At 41.2% G+C, this 17,937-nt stretch overlaps 1 protein-coding gene across 1 annotated transcript in view; it reads right to left on the bottom strand.

Annotated features, from left to right (window-relative positions):
• Positions 1–1,137: 1,137 nt before the first annotated feature.
• Positions 1,138–17,937, bottom strand: part of LOC138806576 (N-alpha-acetyltransferase 25, NatB auxiliary subunit) — a 48,123-nt gene continuing 31,323 nt past the window's right edge. The window contains exons 15-24 of the mRNA XM_069992003.1: positions 16,320–16,419; positions 12,677–12,828; positions 12,098–12,223; positions 10,889–11,132; positions 10,399–10,522; positions 8,774–8,839; positions 7,404–7,501; positions 5,243–5,353; positions 4,407–4,553; positions 1,138–3,758 (exon numbers count right to left, since the gene is read on the bottom strand). Coding sequence (XP_069848104.1) covers positions 3,636–3,758; positions 4,407–4,553; positions 5,243–5,353; positions 7,404–7,501; positions 8,774–8,839; positions 10,399–10,522; positions 10,889–11,132; positions 12,098–12,223; positions 12,677–12,828; positions 16,320–16,419 — 1,291 coding nt within the window. The 3' untranslated portion in view covers positions 1,138–3,635. The remainder of the gene's footprint in view (positions 3,759–4,406; positions 4,554–5,242; positions 5,354–7,403; positions 7,502–8,773; positions 8,840–10,398; positions 10,523–10,888; positions 11,133–12,097; positions 12,224–12,676; positions 12,829–16,319; positions 16,420–17,937) is intronic.

Below are 17,937 nucleotides of genomic sequence, written 5' to 3'. Positions count from 1 at the left end.
TTTCAGCTTTTTTGGATTTTTAAGCTGGTATCTACTCCACGTTCCTGGTAATCCTGCTGCAAGGCAGATTCTAGCACAAGGGAAAGCCTCCGTTGATTTCCACTTGTTATTTTCTACTCTTGTAAATTAACTGTGGCTCTTAAATATGTTGCCTATCTTCTTGTCCTTAAAACTCAACACTAAAGAACACAGCAGTTACTTTTCATGAGATAGGTATAGTATTTCTTAGTTTTACTGATAACCTTTTTAGAGTTTTAGATAACTAGATGATATAATTCAGTCCAACTTTAAAGTTTAAAAAATATTTTCTACTGACCACTGGAAATGCCATCAAACTGCATCAGAGATGATAATGTCTGATTTGTACACCAACAAAGAAATGCAAATTACGGGCTGGGAAGGTGGCTCAGTGGTAGAGCGCTTGCCTTGCGTGCCTGAGGCCCTGGGTTTGATTCCTCACATAAGCAAAAAGAAAAAAGCTGGAAGTGGCGCTGTGGCTCAAGTGATAGAGCACTAGCCTTGAGCTGAAGAGCTGAGGGACAGTGCCCAGGCCCAGAGTTCAGGCCCCACGACTGGACCCCCCCCCCCAAAAAAAAAAAAAAAAAAGAAATGCGAATTACAAGGAGTTGGCAAATAAATCCTTAGATTGCTGCTTTTCTGCCAGTTAAGCCAGGTTGACATTTAAGTCACTGGAAACAAAAAGTGGAGGAGCTGCATAGAAAAACTCCTAGTAGCTTAGGCAAACAATTCAAAGCTTGATAAGAGACACATTTAAACATAACCAGCACAGATACTGGTTCCACAAAGACACTAATTTTAAATTTAAAAGTTGGCCTGAGCATAAAATTTAAAATTCACAAATAATTTGGTTGCAGATAGAGCATTCAATTCAAAATTGAAGTAAATTTTGTCATTTAGACTAAAACATGAAACGGGAAGAAGCGCCAATTTAAAATCTAAAAGTTTATATAAACCCATCCAATTTGAAGACGTCCTATGTATCACTTAGGAAGACTAGACTTCCTGCCTATATTAATGAATCACATCAAATTAGGAAGTTTCAATAACAAGGCTGTAGATACATTGAAACCCCTTTTATATTAAAAGTTAAAATGAAAGACAAATCCAGAGTGAACGTAAGTGATTGCAAAATATAATGCAATTTTGAACAAAATTATGAAAATATACAAAATTGATGGGCAACACAACTAGGCATTTGTACATCTTCCATTATGTGGAGAACACTAAAAATGTCTCTTCCTTTTATCCACAGAGATATGATTTAAACCAAATGTTTCCTATGGAGAATCTTAACTTAGGATCTCAGTAGTATAAAAAGCAATCATTTTTCAGTCTGTAAACAGTAGTCGTGGTTTCTTTCCTTAGCTTTTTTTTTTTAAATATGAATTTACCACACAAAAACAAAACAAAAAACCTATACAAACCATAAACAGCAGCAGCAGCACTGGGTTATTTGGGAATTCTCTTCAAATAGCAATGACATACAATTGCTGGGAGATGGTGGTTTTACTCACGTAAGAATATATATATATATATATGTATATGTATATATATTTAACTGTACACAATTTATAGTGCATGAGTTTTCAGAACAGATAAAAAGGTAGCTATTTCTGCATAATTTCATTCTTTTTTACAATTATCTCAAAATGTTAAGAATCGGATCTAACTGAAAAGCTACATTTAGTAGGAAAATCAGCAAGTAACAAAGAGAACGTAACTCCAGTCTAATGTTTTGTGTCAGTAACACTGGCAGAGGTCCTAGATGTCCCTGGGCAGGAGAAAGGTTAAAGACCACTAGTCATGCGGTGCCCTTAGGACCACTGCCAGCCCAAGTGCATGCTAGATTGATTTCAGAGCGTTTCTATTTGTATAGGAACATCATTCCCAGAACATGTGCCATATATACAACCCCTCCCTGCATACACACACAGTCCATCTGAAGTAGGCCATAGATCATGAAATATGTTGTTAAAGGAGTCACAATCAGAATGTTCAATTCATCTTTTTTAAGATCTTCCTTTTAGGATGGATCTATGACACTGTCTACTAATTTATATCAAAAATAGTATTTTACAATTACTCAATGGTATAGGCTTTCCAACAGACCATAGAGTAATTTCTAAAAGTTCCCATGAAGTTTAAACAGTTTTTAATCACCATATCAAACTGTTAATTTAAGAAAGTCAAGATGAAAGACAAAATGCAGGCTCTGTAAAGATTTTCCCAGCTGGCTTTTAGTTGCTTTAGAAATGACCCCATTTCACTGGAGCAGCATGTAGGAAGGGCTGTTCTTATCTACCAGACCCATCCTCCACCAGATGCGTACGGTTCCTCATCAAATTCATTTCTTCACTCGTATTACAGAATTACCAACTCAATATTCAGGTAACAAAGACCAAAAACAAGCAGGGATTCAAACACAAAAAAAAAGTTGTCAAACTGAAAATTGTGTAACATTTTCAAGAGCAATTTTTATCTTTTTCTACCAGGCAAACCTCTGGAGCCACAGTCTTGGGACTAGACTTGCAGGTAAAGTAAATAGCATCCTGGTGTGAGTCTCAAAGCCTCGAGAAAGTGAATCAAACATCAAATCCATTAGATAATCATTTCTTTTGTCAGCCTAAAACTTAAAACCCAGATTAAATCCATAATATACAATTCCTTCCTTCCCAAACCCCAGACTTAAAAACACTAAAAAAGTATATCTTATTTTCAAGCATATATACACACATATAAGAACCACCTGCAACAGATGACTCACAAAACCAATGGAATTAAGTATCTGACTCACCACGTAAGTTATATACACCTTCTCATTAGCCTAGTGATTCTTATCTTCGCTAAATGGATGACTCCAGGAGGCTTATGAAGTGACCTGTACTGCTTCTCAAAACAGCTGGAAATTAACAGCTTTTCCTGTCTCCCTGAGACTTAACTCTCAAAGAAGCTAGGATAGGGGATGTCTTGGCTATCAAGACTATTAGACTGAAGACGAGCACCTGTGGTCATCTTGACGGGTGCTTTCAATGGCAGGCTCTAATTACAAGCCTCCTGTGAGGCCCTCAGTGGACCTGCCATGGCTTCCGTGGGAGTTGGGAGTTGAGAAGCCTCGGAATGAGACTGCAGCTGTGGGAGGGCTCCATCCATCCCAATCTTGCCTCCTCTACTGCCTTCTGCCTCACAGCTCAAGGAACAGAGCAAAACTCCTACTGTCAGTATGGAAGGGCAACTCAGCGGCTTCAAAGTGGATGCTCTACACCTCAGTTCCATTGCTGCTTTTGTAGAACACCACCTCCCCGAGATGTGTCTGGTGATAGGAGGGAAGAAGAGTGTGTGTGTGTGTGGGGGGGGTTCTCTTGTTGCTGCCACATACATATTAACATGTATAAAAAGTTGTCGAACCCACTTCAGGGCTCCTGCTTCTGCTTTATATACAATAATTTAATCAGTTGTACATATTTAATACCTCAAAAAATTAATTCACGATCAAAGTCCATGCATTTTATGAGGAAGTTCTGGATTAAAACGATGGTCAACTAGTGTGGCTTTTGCTGGGAAGATGGTTTCATCGTTTTCAGCTGTTGTCATCAAGGCCTGTGGATTGTACCTTCTTAAATCTTTAGCTTCTTTGTGGTCTCAAGTCTTTTTTTCAGCAGCTCCCCTGTCTCCAGGAGTGAGTGCAGGTAACTGCTTCTCACCTTCCCTTGAACAGTCTTTGAAACCTTCCTTTCTTCCTACAAAGACAGTCAAAAAATAAGCAGTCTTGCTCAAAATTCATTCTCACAAGTTAGAATTCCTCAGATAACAACTCACTGCAAGTGTCATTCGAACAGGAATTTTCTATGTCAAAGGGTAAAACAAAAACAAACAGGCTCAAGCCGGATGCAAGTGGTTCATGCCTATAATCCTGGCTACTAGGAGGCTGAAATCTGAAGATCATGGTTCAAAGCCAGCTGGGGCAGGAAAGTCATCTCCCCATAAACTACACAGAAAAGCAGAAGTGATGCTGTGGCTCAAGTGGTAGAGCACTTGAGTAAAGAGAGGCTCAGGGACAGAGTCCAAGCCAGGCAGGAAAGTCCATGATTCTCTTCTCTCCAATCAGAAGAAAACCCAAAGTGTCATGTGGCTCAAAAGTGGTAGAGTGTTAGCCTTGAGAAAAGGGCTCAGGGACAGTGCCCAGGCCCTGAGTCCACAGCCTGACTACCCACCAAAAAAAAAGGAACTACTTCCCTAAACCAAGCTCCCCCCCCCCAAAAAAAAACTACTGCCAAATTACCTTCTAGTCTCCAGTCTTCAAAGGAGAGAATACCTTTTCCTTGTGATAAAAGGCAACATTTAACTATATACACTGAAAAATATTGCTGGTTTTCTATATCTCTTACCAGAGAGAATGAAGTATCTTCTAAAATAAGTTCTTCAAGCTTAAGTGCAATTAGATGTGCTTCAAGCCCTTTAACATGATCCACAACATTGGAGATTAAAGTCTGAAGTCCAGTAACATAGTCTTGGAAACTGGTGAAGACAGGCGGCTGGGATTAAAAAGATTAAAGGGGAGCTAAAAGATTATCAAACATTTCCAGAGTTTACATTACACAATGTGTACTAACTTCATTATACCAGTACTCGATGCTATTAACAACAGAAATAGGGCCAGGAATGTGGCTTAGTGGCAGACTGCTTGCCTAGCATGCATGCCCTGGGTTCCACAATCCTCAGTACCACATAAACAGAAAAAGACAAGTTGCGCTGTGGCTCAAGTGGTAGAATGCTAGCCTTGAGCACAGAGGGGCTCAGGGACAGTGTCCAGGCTCTGAATTCAAGCCCTAGGATTGGCAAAAACAAAAAACCAACGCCAGAAATAGACACAGTTTGGGACAGCAACACAGCACAGCCAGGCACAGTGATGCACGTGAGAGGTATAATATGCAACTGTCGGCCCAGCGGTGTAGGAAACAAATAGGATGGAGGCCAGCCCTGGCAAAGACACTTCTTGAAAAATAATGAAAATAAAAAGGCTGGGGCATGGCTCAAGTGATAGAATGCCTGCCTGGCACACAAAGGCCGAGTTCAAACCCCAGACGCACACACTCTTGCTTTCTCTCTCTCTCTCTCTCAGAGAAAGAATGCCTATAAGATCCGTAAGACTTGTACAACATGGAGGAAGAGAGAAAAGGCAGGCAGCCTGCAATGAGATTGTGACATAATTTTCTGATACTACCATGATGATGCTAGTTTCTTTTTTCTTCTTTTTCTTTTTTTGTAAATTTAGTTTGAACGGTCGCAGGATGCTCTCACAGTAACTGGATACCCAAAGGATAATAGAAATAGTCTGAAAGAGGAAAATTTGCAAATTCATCAATTAAAGATTATACTCAAGATTATCAGGCAGTTAAAGGCAAAGGATTAAACAAATTCTAACTGGTACTTATTTACGTATCTTTTCCATTTCTGTTGTCAATTTCCACTCTCTTTCCTATAATCACATGTTGATCTAGGTGTTAAGGGTTGCATGTGAGGTCTTCCCTAAAATAGCTCATGGGTTAAAGGCTTAGTGCTGTGAAGTGGTTGCACCATAGACTGCTTTCACTAGTGGATTCACACACCACAGATGGATTTGTAACGACAGCCTTATTGAAAAGAGATGGAAACTAAGAGGTGGGGCCCCACTGGAGGAAAACAGGTCTGTATACTTGTCCCACCTCTTCCTGTCTCCCTCTCTTTCTCACTGATTCTTGGCTGCTGAATGGGAAGAGAACCCTACTCCACTGTCCCTACCCTTTCTGCCTCTCTGCTTCCTGGCCGCATAGATGAGCAGCCTCCTCTAGTGTGACTACCACCACCATATTCTGCCCCACAGAAGCCCACAGCCACAAGCTGATGACCATGGGCTGAAACTTCTGAAACTGTGAGCCAAAAAGATTGTTCCTCCTTTTAAGTTCTTTCAGCAACCAAAAAACCTAAGTCACCAGGCCTCTATCTACTCAGACTAGTGTAATAGCCTAACACTTTATCCTTTCTACTGGCTGCCAAGCTCGAAGCCACCCTCCACTCCACTCTGGTTTTCTTTAGCATTCCTATAGAAGAGGGGTTCTACAACTCTCTACTCACACAGTAAAAAGTCCAAATTCCTAGGCATGGAATCCAAAAGTTCTTTATATATATATGGCTCTCTGCAAACACTTACCAGGTAAGATACCATCTTACCTACACACCTTGACTTATGGAGGAACAGGAAGTATCTCTCCCTGTATTGATCATTTGGACATCTCTTCCTATGTTACGGTGTTTATATGTACATATATGTGTAGTTACTAGTTATTTGCTTACTACCTATCTCTTAGGCAGTCACCACGTGCTAGTCACTAGAATAGTATATACTGCCTTCAGGAAATTACACACTAAAAGGGGGAAAGAAAACAAGTGAAAAAAAGGAATAGGATACTGGAAAGATACTGGATGACAAGGTCCTTCTCATTTAAAAAAAAGTTCTACTGCCAAGAACGGTGATGGAAACCTACAGTTTTAGCACTTGGAAGTTTAGCACATATAGTTATAGCATGAAATAAAAAGATCATGAATTTGAAGCCAGCCTGGGCTATGTAGTAAGACCTTTTCTAAAAAGCACATCTGTGCAAATATAACAGTGATATCCCCCTCTGTATAATTAACAACATAACCTAAACAATTAAATATCAACAAAGAACTCCTGATTTAACAAATACAGCAAAAGGATGGGGATGGGGGCTGTAGATGTGGTCTAAGAGCTTTCCATCTACAAGTGCCTTCTGTACTAACCCATAGATTCCTTTATACTGCAGAGTATCTCAGTAAACAGCAAACAATTAAAAAAAGCTGGAATGATTTCCTTAAACTACATCTAGGAGAGTCAGAAAGGATAACAGAGAGAAAACAGCTAGACTTAGAGTAATTCTGGAGAATCTGAGATGAACAAAGCAACTTTAAAGTTCTACCTACTAACCTGAATGAAATATTAAGATTTGTAAAAGGAATTGATTTAGAAATTTATTTAAACTGGGCTGGGAAGGTGGCTCAGTGGTAGAGCACTTGCCTTGCATGCCTGAGGCCCTGGGTTCAATTCCTCAGCACCACATAAGCAAAAAGAAAAAAGCTGGAAGTGGCGCTGTGGCTCAAGTGATAGAGCACTAGCCTTGAGCTGAAGAGCTGAGGGACAGTGCCCAGGCCCAGAGTTCAGGCCCCACAACTGGACCCCCCCCCCAAAAAAAAAAGAAAATTATTTAAACTGCTTTTTAATGAATCAGAGCTGGGTTACGTAAATGAAACTGCAGGTATAAAGCAGCTATTACCTGCTTATTGTTGAAAAATGAATCCTGAACAACATGAAAAGAACAAAAACATACCTCCACAAAGAAGACAAGATTTTCTAAAAGAGTAGGATGTGTTTTCAAGTTGCCATCCTTAACTTCTAAGAGGTTGCCTTTACATTTACTGAAGATATCTGAAAATAGAAAAATACATTTATTCATCTTGGCATTCAATACTACTTTTAAGAATACAATGTATAAACTGAATTATAAAAGCTTTTTAGGGGCTGGGAAGGCAAGCATGAGGTCCTGGGTTCGATTCCTCAGCACCACATAAGCAAAAAGAAAAAAGCCGGAAGTGGCGCTGTGTCTCAAGTGATAGAGCACTAGCCTTGAGCTGAAGGACAGCGTCCAGCCCCCCGAGTTCAGGCCCCACGACCGGACTCCTCCCCCCCCCAAAATAAAATAAAATTAACTCTCCACAAAGCAGTTGTTTCTTAAAAAAAAAAAAAAAAAGCTTTTCATTTCTTTTAATCTCACATTTCAACTTAAATCAAACATCAGAGTGTAGCTTTCAATAAAAAAACATGTTGGGCCCAGCACTGGTGGCTCACACCTTTAATCCTAGCTACTCAGAAGGCTGAGATCCAAGGATCATAGTTGGAAGCTAGTCTGGATAGGAGACTCCTATTTCCAATTAACTATTCAAAAAACAAGAAGTGGTAGAGTGCTAGCCTTGAGTTTAAAAAAGCTCAGGGTCAGTTCCCAGGCCCTGAGTTCAAGTCCCATAAAAGACAAAAAAAAAAAAAAAGAAACCAAAAACCACATTCATTACAGGTCTATAGTCTTCACATATAAATAATTGCCTTAAAATTTATATATACTAGGGCTAGACATTAACTAAGACATTTCAGGTATGTCATGGACACATTAACTTTAAGACTGAGTGAATGACATGTAAGAACTTGTGTCACTAAGGACTGAATAACCAAGAGTACACTGTGCAAACACCTCTTTACGCCATGTCTGATGCTGTACTCTTGACTATCTTTTAATTTTTCAGACATGCTTCATCTCAGCAATAAAGTAAAAGATGATTTGAGAAGAAAAGCCCTTACAGATCTAGAATTCTAAACAATTTCATTCCTAGAAATTAAATTCCAAAGCAATAATCAAGTATCCAAATATCCCAATACATGAATTTCAGTGATGATTATAAATGTAAGAAATAATCCTAACTACTCAGGAGGGTACTACTGAGAACAAATCCAAAGATTCTTATTTTTAATTAATTAGCAAAATACCAGACTGGATGGAAGAAAGGCTCAAGTGTTAAGAGCACCAGCCATGGGCAAAAAAGCAAGAGAGCACAAGGCTGAGTTTAAGCCCAGTAGCGGCCCAAGAACAACAACAACAAACCTATTGCTAATATCCATAGACAATTCAGGAATACACGGGTTACTTACCTTTTAACTGTTCTAGTAAATACTTAAGACTATTCTCTACTCGTTCCTGTATCTCCACTGTATCCTCTAGAATTGGGGGGAAAAAAATAGCCCTTTTTCAGATTTTCAAATAACATAAAGCAGGAAGATCAACATCTGGGAACAAATCATGAGCAAGGACCTTCTTTATCACTAAGAACAAGACATCTAAATTCCATTATTCATGGTGGGGATTGGGAGGGCAGAAAATGACAGAGGGAAAGGAAAAGAAAAAGAAAGGTACCAGGGCTCAGAAGGTGGTTCAGTGGTAGAGCGCTTGCCTTGCATGCATGAGGACCTAGGTTTGATTCCTCAGCACCACATAAGCAGAAAAAGCTGAAAGTGGTGCAGTGGCAAGTGGTAGAGTGCTAGTTTTGAGCTGAAGAGCTGAGGGACAGTGCCCAGGCCCAGAGTTCAGGCCCCACAATCGACCAAAAAATTAGGTACCACCTAATGACCTTTCTGCCAAAGGAGCATGTAAAATTGTGTAAAAAGATTTGAAATCCATGTGATTGGGGTACTTTAAACCTGTTAGGCTTGTAGAATCTACAAACCATATGCAATTAGGGAAAAAAAAAAATACAAACAAGTCGGCACCAGTGGCTCATGCCTGTGAATTTTAGCTACTCAGGAAGCTGTGATCTGAGGATCACAATTCAAAGCCAGCCCTCACAAGAAAGTCTGAAAGACTGTTATCTCCAATTAACCACCAGAAAACTGCAGGTGGTGCTGTGGCTCAAAGTGGTAGGGCACTAGCCTTGAGCAAGAAAGTTCAGGGACAGTGCCCAGGCCACAAGTTCAAGTCCCACAACCAACCAGCCAGCACACTCCATTGAGCTGAAAACTCAGAAACAAAATTGCTTTTGATAGTTTAGTATTTCATTTTAAAAATACAATCAAGCTGGGAACCAGTGGCTCATGCCTGTAATCCTTGTTGCTCAGGAGGCTGAGATCTGAGGATCACAGTTCAAAGCCAGCCAGGGCAGGCACGTCCATGAGACTCTTATCTCCAATTAATCACCAGAAAACCAGAAGTGGCACTGTGGCTCTACTGCTAGAGTACTTGCTTTGAACTGAAAAGCTCAGGGACAGCACCCAGGCTCAGAGTTCAAAAATCCCACGTCTGACCAAAAAATACAATTCAATGTGAAAGTTCAAGAATATCTAGAGGGGCTGGGAAGGTGGCTCAGTGGTAGAGCGCTTGCCTTGCATGCCTGAGGCCCTGAGTTTGATTCCTCAGCACCACATAAGCAAAAAGAAAAAAGCTGGAAGTGGCGCTGTGGCTCAAGTGGTAGAGCACTAGCCTTGAGCTGAAGAGCTGAGGGATAGCGCCCAGCCCAGAGTTCAGGCCCCACAAACGGACCCAAGAAAAAAAAAAAAGAATATCTAGAAGTACCTAGAAGCTCTTCCCCTTTTAGATCTAACACAACTTTAACACAGAGATGACCTCTCACGTAGCGCTTTGAAACCTGTCAGATATTTCCAGAACAATTTCCACCTTGCATCTATCTACTGCACCTGTTTCTAAATGTGAAAACTTAAATTTTATTCATTACTAGGTTTTCACTGGCAAAAAAAACAACAAGAAAGTACATGTGTATACTTACCTAAACCATTGGTATCCAGCTCATAAATATCATTAATGAGATAAAAGGAACTTATCTGGCATTGGGAACAGCCAGAATTAAAGAATCCACTCATTCTGGTGGGTACAGGACCAAGGAAAGGATACTGAAATGAGAAACAATGCTGTCCTTTAATCCATGCAAGTTAAGAAGACACTATAAACTATTAGGTAAAACTCAATCTGCCCGGGCCCTGGTGGCTCATGCCTGTAATCCTAGCTACTCAGGAGGCTGAGATCTGAGAAGACAGGTTCAAAGCCAGCCCAGACTGAGACTCTTATCTCCAATAAATCACCAGAAAACCAGAAGTGGCGTTGTGGCTCAAGTGGTGAGGGCTTGAGGGACAATGCCCAGGCGCAGAGCTCAAGCCCCACAATCAACCAAAAAAAAAAAAAAAAAAACAACTCAAAGTCCTATCTTTTAAAAGAAAGTCTGAGTGTAAGTACTGTAAATGGCAAATATATATTGATACCTGAATTTCCTTCTCAATGAATCTCTTTCCCATTTCCACAGCTACCTCCAGCTGTTGAAGGAGCAAGCGGAGAATATCAATCCGGGAGGACACACCATTCTCAGCACTTTTCTCAGAGTTCTTTGGCTCCATGGGGTGGTTGAGGCTGGGAAGTCCACTAATAAGCCTTAATGTGAGGGAGCGGATCCTTAACCACAGGGTCTCTTCTTCCAAGGAAAGTCTCTTATGTTCTTCAGAAACATCCCTTAAACAGAAACATCCCAGACCATCTGTTTTATTCTAACCTGTTGCCTTCAAACCTTTCAATATCACTTTCACCAAGATGCCTCTGAATAGTCTCTCAACTTTCATTTACTGTCTGACTGATTTTAGACAAGCAGAGAAACTACTGATTCCCGTTAATTTTACTGTCAATAAAATGGGCATGATAACCTACCTAATGAGTCATTCTTTCTCTTAAGATTTTTTTTTCTCTGATGTTTAAAATACTACATGATAGAGGCTCAAGGCTAGAGCCCAGGCCCTGAGTTCAAGCCCCAGGACTTGCCCCCCCACCAAAAAAAAAAAATCCAGGCACCAGTGGTTCACGCCTGTAATCTTAGCTACTCAGGAGGTTGAGGGGTTCAAAGCCAGCCTGGAAGGAAAGGCCGTGAAACTCTTATCTCTAATAAAAACCACCAGAAAACCGGAAGTGGAACTGTGGCTCAAGTGGAGAGTACTAGCCTTGAGCTGAAGAACTGAGGGACAGCGCTCAGGCCTAGAGTTCAAGCCCCATGACCGACCAAAAAAAAAAAAAAAGTTCTTGCCAGTAGAGCTACAGTTCTGAGCAAAAAAGCTAAAGGAGAGCACCCAGACCCTGAGTTCAATCTTGGTACTGGCACCCCCCACCCCCCCCCAAAAAAAATAAACAGAGTAAGATAGCTACCAAATTCCAAGAACAACAGCCATTGCTTAAAAATTGGCGTTGAGCCTATTAATCCATCTGGAATTTATTCTGATCTGAGCTGTGAAATATATCTAACCTTTAGATTAGCCACAGTCCTAATATAGGGTGAGACATATCTTATTTATCTGGCTTTACTTACATTTTCTGATCCCAACAACATACCACATTTACATCAAAAGGAGCCTTTTATTCACTTTTTCATGTAAATCTTAGATCCATCCTGATTCTTTCAAAACTAATTCTTGAGGTTGAGTTCCAGTTACCTGTCTTTTGGATCCCAGCTGAAAAAAACATTTAGGTCTCTGTTGTCTCGCAAATCTTCCCATGGAATGTCATCTTCTTCTGGCCTAAGATTCATTGATTTTATACTTTCTGCTAAGCTGCTCGATCTGTAATAAAGATAATTATGTTTTATTTCCATAACAAAGCAGTCATAAAAAATTAGGACTTTTTTTTCATTACAAAGAAAAAAGGGGGAAGAGGAAAAGAAGCTAAGGAGTAAGGCTCACATAAAATAAAATACAACACAGCAAGATAAATACTTCTTAAGTCCAACCAAGACAAAGACCAGCACTAACTTCTGAGAGCCCTGCTTGTAGAAGAGGGGAACCTGGTGAGTATATATGGACCAGGACATGAGGACCACAGAATGCAGCTCTGTGCGAGATGTAACTGCTCCACGATTCTTCACGACAGGCTCAAGAGTCTGTGGTTCCATTTCCACACTCTTACTCCCACCCCATTTTTCCTCAATTTAAATGGCAATGATACCCATAGTGGCTTGGAGCATCAGATCTAACCCCTTAGCTTCTGTGACTGTAAGTTCCTTATGAAATACTTACATATTTGCTTCAAGTAGAAGGTCTAACAGCATCCGTTCAGTACGGACTTGTGCAAAATGAAGAGAATTATTCAGCCTGTTCCTAAAAGCGATAAACTCTGGGATCTTCTCAAATGCACCATATTTGTAAGCTTGAATGATATATTCTGAGGTCTAAGAAGGAAAGATATCACCTTCGTGTAAATATTTCACAAGTCAGACAATGTAAGCAACGCTTCTATTTTTGGTCAGCAAAAACACAATACTTGTGGCTAAAAGTAAGGCTTTGAATCTGATCTTTAAAGGTCTTGGTCACCGAGCTTTAAAAAATAGTATTTTTCTTCCTTTAGTAGCTGAGTCAACTGTCCCTTTTCTTAGTGTTCCCAACCACAGTGGCCCAATGGTAGTAGGTATGGCTAGCATCTCACAGATTGGGCAATCCTGCCTCTCAGTGCAGCAGGACTGATGGTGTCAGTCAAAAGGCCCATTGTGCCATTCTGGAAGGGATTTACTCCATGTCTGTCTGCATCACAATAATCTACATTTTTATACAAAGATTCCAAGGATGCCAGAATAATATAGCCACACCCCACCCAGAGTGAAAACGAATTTCCTTCAAAAAAAGGCTGATCTCTGTTTCTTTCTTTTTGAACACAGCACCAGACACACAGGGCAGATTTGCATTCTTTCAGGATAGAAGACACTACAAAGATTCATAAAAACTCATGTCAGAATCCGTTCTGACAAAGACTTCCTTCCACAACCAACTTTCTATGCGTCCAGACTACCCAAGATCTCTGCTTGAGATTTCCAAGTAAAAGGAACACTCGCCACAAGCATTTTAATCGAGATTAAAAATGGATACATGAAATGGTACAGAACAGAGGCAAGATAAAGAATTGTCAATGGGAATTTCCATGGGAATCCTGGCAACATCAAAGGCACGCTCAGGGAAGAACATTTCACGGAAATGGGCCTATGCCATCAGGATCAGAAGACAGTGGTCACCTTTTTGGCCAAGAAAAAGATTTAGCTCAAAACTTTTCCCAACAAAGATCCTTTCTAGAAAAGCTGGCCTTTTGCATAGCCTCAGCTTGTCAGCTCGACCCCCAGCTCTATTGTGTCTCAGTAATTTGCCAAGTAGGAAAATAGGCCAATAGTCAACAACATACCCTCTGATACACAGCCTCGCAGGGTTCATTTCAGGCCGCGGGATTGCGCCGCGGGCGCTGCTAATTCAACTGCATTCGATGCGGCTTTTAAACCCCCATGGGACACCTCGGCGAGCTGTTTGCCTGCAGTATCTGGAGAAATTAAAGACGGACGGACACAAGAAAATTAAAAAGATTACTTGTGATCCTGTATGTTTAAAGAAGGACTATCTGAAAAAAGCTCAACTGCACCTTCTAGCTTGATGGAGGACAGTGAAATGCCCCATCAAGCGGAGGCCAGTACGTTAGTCAATCCTACAGCCCCTGGGCTTAGAAAACAGCGCAAGCTTTATTACCAGCTCTTGCAATAGGGAGTTACAACTGGAAAAAACTGGGAATATTTGATTGAGTAATCGAGATAAGATATATGATTTTTGCAATTCCAAGCACATTTATAAACTCCAGCTCCAAAATATGCTATGGTTAAAGGAGAAAACCCATCCTTCGCCAAGCATAGGGGCAGTTTTATTTCTGAGTGGTCCATGAAATACCACTTTAGGAAGAAACATATATTCGTTTCAAAAAAAGACCAGGCGGTGTAACTCCCCACTTGTGTCATTTAGATAGTCCTCCTTAAACACAGCAGCAAAGTACCGCTGCAGAGCCAGACAAGGAATTGGGGAAGTGCCGCTATGGGAGAGGACGGCCCCCACGGGAACTGCAGGCAAACCCAGAAGCCACAGGCACTGTGAAGACTTTTGAGTGGAGTATGGTGTCCGTAACCTACAACTTATTTACTGGTGAGGCTACTTAGATCCCGGAGAAAGTCCTGAAATGAACCCTGGTTACTCTAAAAAATAGCAAAGTGCATGGACATCAGACCCTAAACAATAACCTTTATGAATACAAGTACAATATAAGTACAAACATTTCAGTCATTTTTTGGATAGGAAAATCTACCACTGAACAAGGAGGCATCAGAGGCTTACACCTGTAATCCTAGCTACTCAAAAGGCTAAGGTCGGAGGGTTGGCTCAGGAAGACACAGCCTCCACTCTTATGCCTCATTAATCAGCTGGAAATGGAAGCATGACCCAAGTGGTAGAGTATCAACCATAAGCAAAAAAGGTAAAAAAACCTAGCAAGAGCTCAAGGCCCTGAGTTCAATCCCCAAAACTAGCATGCACACACCACGCAAGTAAATCAAATATATTTTTAACCTCCTCATAAACGCAGAAGGAAAGCCAAAATCATGAGATTTGATGAAACTACTTCTTTTGATTTTCAACAAATGAAATTCCTTGAAAACCTAAGAAGGCAAGCACAGACACTGACTGGACAGGAGTGAAAACTCAGCCTCAGCCACCCACCTACATGAAGAGATTTACAGACCCAATGTTGTAAGGGACACCAACCTGCCTCCAGGTCAAGCCTTGTGCTCAGGGGCTGATATGCACTTCCTATTCTCCCTAGTCAGAAGCTGTGTCTGATCAGCTATCAGTCACCGAGTAACAGGGAGAAGGGTCTGAGAGGCCCTGTCTCCTACATGCCTCAAGCTCTCCTTTGCCGCTCCACTCATGGAGGCCAGGCCCTAAAGTCTGTTAGAACATAACCACCAGAAACTGGGAACAAGGAACCTGTATTTAGCAATGCTTCTGCACTGCCTTCCATGTAATACACTCCACTGAAGAACCCGATGGCAAATAAAACAGCCATGGCTTTTATAGTTAAAAAGCGTTTTTAAAAATTCAAGAATGCTTCCAAGAAGATCTCCAGAAGGTAAATTCCTCAGCTGCAGAGAGAACATAAGAATGGAAAGCTATGGGCAAATATCCAGCACCCCCAAGTTCCAGGCAGGAGATGTGAAAACCAAGCTGGCAGTGACCTCACCTACTTCTTGTGTAGCTAGACCAAGGGTAGCTGACTGACAGCATTATTATTTTTCCCCCAAAACCTCCACTTAACCCAACTTGGCGCCCAAGTTGGCTTGCAGTAAACCTACAGTCCAAGTCCCATCCTGGAATTATGGCACAAAGAAGCTCTCAGTTACAAAATACAATTGACCAAGGTTTCCTTAAAAGTCCTTCAACTGATCAGCTTCATAATCCTACATACATTACCTCTAATTCTAACTGCATGCACCATTGGCACAGAGCACAGTGAACTTCACAAATTAAGGTAACAGGAACCAGGCGCTAGCAGACAATTCCACGGCATCCCAGGCTCCAAGCTTCCGGGCTACACTATAGCCTTAGAGAAAGGCTCTCAAAGACACATCTGAGAGGCAAAACACTTCTTAGTCTGTTAAATATCCGTTTTCAGTGTGACTTTCCAAGGACTCCATTGAACATATCCACATTTCAACATACACAATTAAGTCTACCTCTTTCCGAAGGACCTAGCCTAAGGACACCTGACAGTACTACAGCAGGGAGCCGTAGCACGTGTCCTCGAGACACAGGTAGTGAACTTTGAAACCATGTCAGTCAGTAGAAGAAATGGCTTTTCACTTACATCTTTCTGGTTGGAGTGGAAAAACCTGAGTGCGAAGTTACAGGACTGGGAGGCAGCAGCGTATTGACCTAGGGATGCGGCGTACCGGGTCAAAAGATAACTAGATGAGAGAAAAGAAAAAAAAAAACAAAACACATTTTCTAACTCTGGTGGCAAATACATGCTTCAAATTACTATGGCAAGGCATACTATGCAAGGTCTCCAACCAAAATAAACTAATACACAGAAATAAATTAAAAAATAAAAATCAAAGTTCATTTGGTTTTATGGGAAACCTAAAGTTCTATGCAATACTTTCTTTTCCTCAATGATGAATAGAACACAAAACTTGTAAGAAAACATAATGCTGTCTTTTCCCCACTTCTGCCCCGATCAGCTGTGGGGCTTGAATCAGGGACTAGGGGCTGTCCCTGAGCTATTTTTTTGGTCAAAGCTATTTGCTCTACCACTTTTGAGCCACACACCCACTTATGCTTTCTGAGTGGTGATAAAGAGTCTCCTGAAAACTTTTCTGCTCCGGCTGGCTCCGAACTGTGATTCTCAGATCTCAGCCCCCTGAGCACCTAGGATTAGACACTGGTGCCTGGCTAATGCTGACTTCTTAAACATCACTGTAAGGGACATTAAATGACCTCAAGTAATAATAGCCAAAACCCAAATCTGAAAGGATGTCTCAATAAGAAGTATATGTGTATTGTGTATGACATAAACACAAATATGTATGCATATAGTATACACACAAAACAAATATGTATGTATGTATACATATAAAAGGATATCTCAGGATAATAAAGTACATATCTCTATTTCAATGAGAAAGAAGACTTCAAAATAATGTGCTGCTGGATAGAGTGGCTCAAGTGTTTAGTCCTGGCTACTCAAGGCTAAGATCAACAGGATCAAGGTTAAAGGCCAACCCAGGCAAAAAGTTCATAAGACTTCATCTCAACCAACAAAAGCTAGACATTGTGGTACATGTCTGTCATTCCAGCTATCCTAGCTATTATGAAGCATAAATACGAAGAATCATGATCCAGGAAAATTCAAACAAAAAAATCACTACTCAAATAAGGCTGGCAACATCGCTCAAATAAAAGACTGCCTGGCCGGGCGCTGGTGGCTCACGCCTGTAATCCTAGCTACTCAGGAGGCTGAGATCTGAGGATCGTGGTTCAAAGCCAGCCCGGGCAGGAGAGACCGTGAGACTCCTATCTCCAATAAACCACCAGAAACCCGGAAGTGGCGCTGTAGCTCAAGTGGTAGAGTTCTCGCCTTGAGCTGAAGAGCTGAGGGACAGCGCCCAGGCCCAGAGTTCAAGTCCCACGACCGACCCAAAAAAAAAGACTGCCTGCCTAACAAGTACAGGCCCTAGTTTAAACCTTAGTACCATCAAAACAATAAGATATGAAGCCAAGTACTGGTGGTTCACACTTGTGAATCCTGGCTACTCAGGAGGCTGAGATCTGCAGATCAAGGCAGACAAAGCTGAGAGACTCTTACCTTCCAATTAACCAGCAAAAAGTCTGAACTAGGGGCTGGGAAGGTGGCTCAGTGGTAGAGCGCTTGCTTTGCATGCATGAGGCCCTGGGTTCGATTCCTCAGCACCACATAAGCAAAA

Source organism: Dipodomys merriami, unplaced genomic scaffold, assembly GCF_024711535.1.
Source record: "Dipodomys merriami isolate MVZ:Mamm:240054 unplaced genomic scaffold, mDipMer1.0.p SCAF_400, whole genome shotgun sequence".
NCBI lineage: Eukaryota > Metazoa > Chordata > Mammalia > Rodentia > Heteromyidae > Dipodomys > Dipodomys merriami.
This window is presented reverse-complemented; position numbering and strand designations above follow the sequence as displayed.